The 6,562-nt window shown below is 34.7% G+C and overlaps 1 protein-coding gene across 9 annotated transcripts; it reads right to left on the bottom strand.

Annotated features, from left to right (window-relative positions):
* Positions 1 to 1,337: 1,337 nt before the first annotated feature.
* LOC112696555 (peptide methionine sulfoxide reductase B5-like) lies at positions 1,338 to 6,282 on the bottom strand. Of its 9 annotated transcripts, none has more exons than XR_011862288.1 (8): positions 5,778 to 6,282; positions 3,401 to 5,076; positions 3,021 to 3,314; positions 2,847 to 2,886; positions 2,559 to 2,608; positions 2,350 to 2,454; positions 2,117 to 2,186; positions 1,338 to 1,881 (listed from the first exon to the last, which is right to left on the bottom strand). XR_011862288.1 is itself a non-coding variant. In XM_072196951.1 (5 exons), the coding sequence occupies exons 2-5, from the start codon at positions 3,560 to 3,562 to the stop codon at positions 2,890 to 2,892; spliced, it is 372 nt and encodes a 123-aa protein (XP_072053052.1). In that variant the 5' UTR covers positions 3,563 to 5,076; positions 5,778 to 6,282; the 3' UTR covers positions 2,844 to 2,889. The 9 variants fall into 9 exon arrangements, 3 of the variants coding, with proteins under 3 accessions (XP_072053052.1, XP_072053054.1, XP_072053053.1); XR_003150764.3 differs by having other exon boundaries at positions 2,117 to 2,454; positions 2,847 to 2,889; positions 3,021 to 3,083; positions 3,189 to 3,314; XR_003150765.3 differs by having other exon boundaries at positions 2,117 to 2,454; positions 3,021 to 3,083; positions 3,189 to 3,314.
* Between the last annotated feature and the right edge of the window lie 280 nt (positions 6,283 to 6,562).

Below are 6,562 nucleotides of genomic sequence, written 5' to 3'. Positions count from 1 at the left end.
CTTTTTCAAAAAAAATCTTTTTAATTAACTAATTGTTTTAAATTTTAATTTTAATTCTATCTTATCTTTAATTTTCAAAAATCATTAACTCCTTTTCAAAATTAATTTTCGAATTCTCTCTCTCATCTTCTTCTATTTATTTATTCATTTACTAACACTTCTCTTCACCTCTCTTCATCTCCAATCACTGCCTTTATCCTTACCCTTGTGTTTGGATTCTCCCTTCTTTATTCTTTTCTTCTTCTACTAATAATAAGGATCCTCTTTACTGTGACATAGAGGATTCCTCTTCTTTTCTTATTCTCTTCTCTTTCATATGAGCAGGAACAAGGAAAAAAGCACTCTTGTTGAAGCTGATCCTGAACCTGAAAGGACTCTGAAAAGGAAACTAAGAGAAGCTAAATTACAACAATCCAGAGGCAACCTTTCTGAAATTTTCGAACAAGAGAAGGAGATGGCAGCCGAACCCAACAACAATAATCCAGAGGCAACCTTTCTGAAATTTTCGAACAAGAGAAGCATCTCAATTCCTGCCATTGGAGCAAACAATTTTGAGTTGAAACCTCAATTAGTTGCTCTAATGCAACAGAACTGCAAGTTTCATGGACTTCCATCTAAAGATCCTTACCAGTTTTTAACTGAATTCTTGCAAATTTGTGAGACTGTTAAGACGAATGGAGTAGATCCTGAAGTCTACAGGCTCATGCTTTTCCCTTTTGTTGTAAGAGACAGAGCTAGAACATGGTTGGACTCACAACCTAAAGATAGCCTGGACTCTTGGGATAAGCTGCTCACGGCCTTCTTGGATAAATTCTTTCCTCCTCAAAAGCTGAGCAAGCTTAGAGTGGGTGTTCAGACCTTCAAGCAAAAAGATGGTGAATCCCTCACTACAAGAAAAGCACCCATTCAGGTACACTTAAAAAGTGTAGTTAAAAGTGAAAAAAAATGATGCCTTAGGCTACGGCTACGCTTTTTGGGCTACAGCTACGCTTTTTGGGGTGATTCCTATTCGGCCGTTGCCTATTCTCAAAGGCTACGCTTTTCTGCACCAAGGGCTACGCTTTTGGCGTTTGGGAATAGGCTACGCTTTTCAAGTGATGCTGTTCAGGACCAAAGGGTACGCTTTTCAGCTTTCATTCTTCCAGAATAGACTACGCTTTTCAACGCTACTGCATCACTTATAAAGCGTAGCCCCATTGTATACCATAGCTACTTTTTATAAGCGTAGCCTTAGGTCCCTATTTTTTTTTTGGTATACTATAGCTACTGTATATAAGTGTAGCCTTAGGTCTCTTTTTTTGTATATATATATATATATATATATATATATATATATATATATATATATATATATATATTAATACAACATAATGTATAATAATTCTGCATTTTTATTTAACTGAGTTGAATATTATAAAATAAAAATAAATATATAATTATACTAAATAATTTCTTTAAATAATAAAAATAATCTTTCAACAAAATATATTTCATTATTAAATTCATTAAAATATACTATCACTAAAATTAATTACTACAACATGAAATATTTCATCAAATTCACAAATTCACGAAATGAAATCTTTATAGCCTCTTTCACTAATCAATAATCATTGTACACGTTTACTTTGTAATGCAAATAAAATGAGATCGTACTATGAGAAAAGAAAAAAAACAATCTTATAACACTTAAACTCTATGGACATTCCATATAAAAAAAAAGAAAATTGATACACATTACATAAGAAACTTGGTCCTTACACTAATCCTTGATAAATGTATTTATCAACATGTTTTGGTTCATTCCTCATTCAATATCACATACAAATCTATTCTTCTTGCTACATCACTTCTTCTGCCTTCTCTCTAGTCTCTCCATATCTAATTTAACACAACCAAAGATATTTGTTACTCTACCTTTCTACTTATAACTAATTTTTTCAAACTGAAACTAACCTGTTTAAGAGGCACTTGTGACAAAATTTGATGACACAAGACATCCTATTTTTTACATTCTTGCACATAGTAGCAAAGTGTCTCATCTTTTTTCAGCACTATAAACATTACAAAATTAAGATTAGAAACCAAAAAAATAACAAACAATTCTTTTTCTTACCATAGTGAACATGCAGAAATTTGTCATCAAAACCAAGGATCTACAAAACATGTTCTCCACTGTCCAGGATCTACAAAACCAAGGTTACATAAATTTTAATGGAAGTCACCATTTTTAGGTTTTGGAGACTTCAATATTTGGCATAAGTTGAATGTGTAATGATGTTAATAGAGTTTAATGATTTGAGACTCAGTATATGGTAAATTAATGAAGCACTTGAATAGAGTCCAAACCAGTTGTTCTCCTTCTTTTGCAGTATTTTCTATGATGTAGTTGTGAAGAGGCTCCACATGTTGGCTATCGTCGAGTTGAACACCAATAAAATACTGTACTTCTCTCTGTTGAACCGAGTAAAAAAAAAGTGCTTATCCATCCAAAACAAAATTTGTGTGGCAAAATATTAAAAGAGCTAACTTCTTCACTTGATTATGATAAGTTATACCTTCTGGTCACGCATAGGTTGCATATGGAATAAGTTCCAGAATTTTTTACCTGATGAGTTGAGCAGAAAAAGCTTCAATAGCAATAATAAAAATAATAACTGCAGAGATCATTAACCTGACAAAACTGTTTGTACAAAATTAGTCTATCCAATTCAGTAGCCAATATTATAACTATAGAAATAGAGATCATTAACCTGATCAGTACTTTCTTTTACCCAGTTTCAGTTACAATCTCTCTAGTGCATAGCAATACAAGGAGTAAGAAAAAGATGGTCATACCGTCATACCATATTTCGCAATATCTACTCATGCATCCACTCCCAAAAGCTACTAAATAAAAAGACAGTGAAACTATATATATATATATAATGGTAAGTTTTGGTAAAAGTATAAAATCTCTCTTCAAACATAGTTCTTGAATCTTGACTCTCATTTTTGTAGTTCAAGCTACAAGGGCTAACCTCAGTATACAGTTTCTCTAGAATGACAAGGGCATTTCGATGATAGGCTCTCTCAGCATCAACCTATCAAATGGAAGAACAAATGAGAAAGGAAACACAAGGCTCTCTCAATTTTCAACATATAGGCCATAATGGTTAAGCAGCAGAATTAGCTGGAATAAACTTAACGGAAACACTATTAACACAATGGCGTTCATCAGTGGGTGTCTTGAACCCCTCTCCTTTGAAAACATGACCCAAATGGTCACCACATGCTGCACAAGTTATCTCAGTCCTCCTCCTATATGGGTCTGGCTGAAAGTGGTTTATTCAATCAATGTTAGCAAAGGAAAAAAAAAGAGAGATGAATATCCAAATATTGAATAAGAAAAAGAACTCACTGAGCGATTGATGGCACCAAGTAAACCCTCAAAGAAAACAGGCCAACCATAACCAGAGTCAAATTTAGTGGAAGACTTGTAAAGAGGAGTTGCACACCCAGCACAGTTGTAAACTCCTTCTTCATAGAACTTGTTATATTCCCAGTATCCTTCAATCTGCATAAGTTCCCATTGCAGTCACATATTCTTAAATCTCAACTCAACTCAAATTTGTCGCATATCATAGAAAATTTAGTGAATGCATAGAACTCTGACAGGACCTAGAAAATCCCAACCATCTAAAAGATGCCAATTAAATATATAAATAAGTTCAAATGCTGCTTTACCGTCACAAGCACTTGATGGATCTCTGTCTAAATCAGCAAGCTTCTGAAAGAAGAAGCTATTGAAAAAGTATATTATTGAAGTTGCAAAAATTACAACACTGGCATACATATTGCTCACTCTTACAAAGATTTGCCCTCCTTCCTTTCCTAGGTAATTGATGAGATACGGAGATAACACATATGCATGTACAAATGACAGAGAAAGGGGGAGAAAACCAATTTTTGAATAATACAAGTAGTACATACTCATTAAAATTATAGCAACATTATAACTTCTATTATCATGCTTAATATAAAAGTCAATGATAGTATCATTAATGAATGTCTCTGGCTGTAAAAGCTTGACATCTCTCTTACTAATAGAAACAGCATTAGGTTCCCCCTTTGGAAAAATAACTTCATCAAAAGCCTTTTCAAAATTGCAGTACGTGATATCACAGTAAAAGTCAAGTCATTCCTCTTAAAAATCATCATCTTGCACTGATAACAATAACCATTGCCAAAAAAAGCAAACAAAAATAAATTTAAGTCAAGATTTTAAATCCCAAACCAAGCTTCATGTAGTGATCTGCTAAATCAAGCTTAGAATTCAACCTAAAAGTGTTTAACAATTAATTCATGCTCCATAATGTGCACTAAGAGAAAAATATCATCGAAGCAAGCAATTCTATCAACACAAGCAACATTAATATCCAATTCCAGTGCAATCTCTATTGGATTTATTTTCTGAATTGAAGTCATGTGAGCATATATAGAATTAAAGTGATTGATCATCACCAAAAACAAATCCCATAAGGTCACTATATACCTTCAAAACCTAATTTGCAGTGCCTAAACTTTTGTTCTGGACTTAAAGAACAAGGAGGAAGAAAGTATTGTCTCCACTGCACTTTTTAACCTACCCTGATGTCAATCTTTACCGCGACTGAGATTTTAAAACTTGAAAAATATAAGACTATTGGCACTAAAAATAAATCAAAGCTCATAAAAAATACCAAAAAGAAAACATAAACACAAGAATCAAAAGAAGACATTAGAAACAAAATATAACCTGCATTACTTTTTACATCTTTGATCCAGGGATATTCTTATCAAACAAATAAGTAACAAAACAAAACATTAGAAATCAATTTTCTCAAAATGGTTTCACACAAGAGTATAGTCAATACATAAACCACCGCATTACAAGTAATGTTTCACTATTCAACATATAATCAGGCAAAAAACAAGGGAAGAGGAAAAATAGAAGCTTACCTGAGACGAAGGGAGCCAGAGCAGAAAGCGGCAAGTAAGGTTGCGCTCGCAGAGATGATGAAGTAATAGAATAATAGAATATAGCAAGAGCAGCACCTTGTAATGACCAAATGCCACTTCTTTAGAATAATCCATCATCAATGAAACAGAGTTCCAATAAAAGTCCATCGAATTCAACCACCATAACATAGAACAAACTAATTTCTCATTTGAAACACCACCAGATAAAAAGAATGGAAAAATTAAAATCAAATAAAATAAACTACTCCATAAATCAATTAGTTTTTCCCTTGATAATGAAGAATAATTGGGAAACATCAAAACCAAAAACAAATTAAAAATAGAACATGATGCTTCTTAATTAAAAAACAAATAATCGCAAAACCTCCCCTAATCAGAACAAATTCAACACAACAACAACAAAGATCAGTAACAAATTCAACTCAGCTCAATTATCCAGCAACAAATTCTACTTCCAGCAACAACCACATTTATGATATGTTCAGCATCAAATTCAACTTACAGCTGACAACAAATTCTACTTCTAGAATTCTAGCAACAACTTCAGCTATGATAACTATGATAACTTTCAGGCAGCAACAAAAACTTAAACTATGATAACTTTCAGGCAGCAACAAAAAACCTTCAATTCTCCAAATATGATTTACAGTAGATTAACATTAGCTAAATCATAATTTTAGCAACAAACTCAACTTTGAGCAATAAATTCAAGATGTACTAATAATTTACAGTAATAAAATTGAAAGAGAAATAACAGGGCTGAAGATGAAACTCACATAGGCAGAGAGACGAAGCAAGCGTTGATGGAAGACCCGAGCCGAAGCTGAAACCCTAAACCCAGACTCAGGGCCGAGGAAGCGTTGATGGCCGAAGCAGGAAGGCGAGCTTACGAACTATGATAGAGCGCGACAGAGCTTGAGCGGCGATGACCTTGAAGCGGCGACGCGAGCTCGAGGCGGCGACGAGCTTAAGGCGGCGACGAGCTTGAGGCGGCGACGTGAGCTTGAGGCAGCGACGAGCTTAAGGCGGCGACAGAGCTTGAGGCCGTGACAAGCTTGAGGGGGCGACGAGCTTGAGGGGGCGACCAAAGCTTGAGCGGCGACGAGCTTGAGGGGGCGACCAAAGCTTGAGGAGCCGGTGACGGGCTTGAGGGACAGAGTGGCGAGAGAAGAGAGAGGTGAGATGGGTTTTGATTCAAGGTTAGGGCACCACGCAAAGAGGGTAAGTGAGGGAGAGAGTGTAGTATGTGATTTGGTGAAAAGGAAACAAAAAATTACTAAGTGTTTGTGAGTTGTGTTAAATTTTTTTGCACTAGATACATTAGGCATCACTTTTAAAATGCATCCAAAACTTAATAAATAGGCTACCGTCTAAAAGCGTCTCCTTTGATACGAAAAGTGAACCTATAGATATCAACCTACGGCTACGCTTTATAAGTGATTTCTATAATACCTAAGGCTACACTTTTTAAATGATGCCACAATTGTGTATCCTTTTCTCTTATAAAAAGGCAACACGGAGAAAAGCGTAGCCTATTCATAGAATAGGAAAAGCGCCTATT

This window comes from Arachis hypogaea, chromosome 6, assembly GCF_003086295.3.
Source record: "Arachis hypogaea cultivar Tifrunner chromosome 6, arahy.Tifrunner.gnm2.J5K5, whole genome shotgun sequence".
NCBI lineage: Eukaryota > Viridiplantae > Streptophyta > Magnoliopsida > Fabales > Fabaceae > Arachis > Arachis hypogaea.
This window is presented reverse-complemented; position numbering and strand designations above follow the sequence as displayed.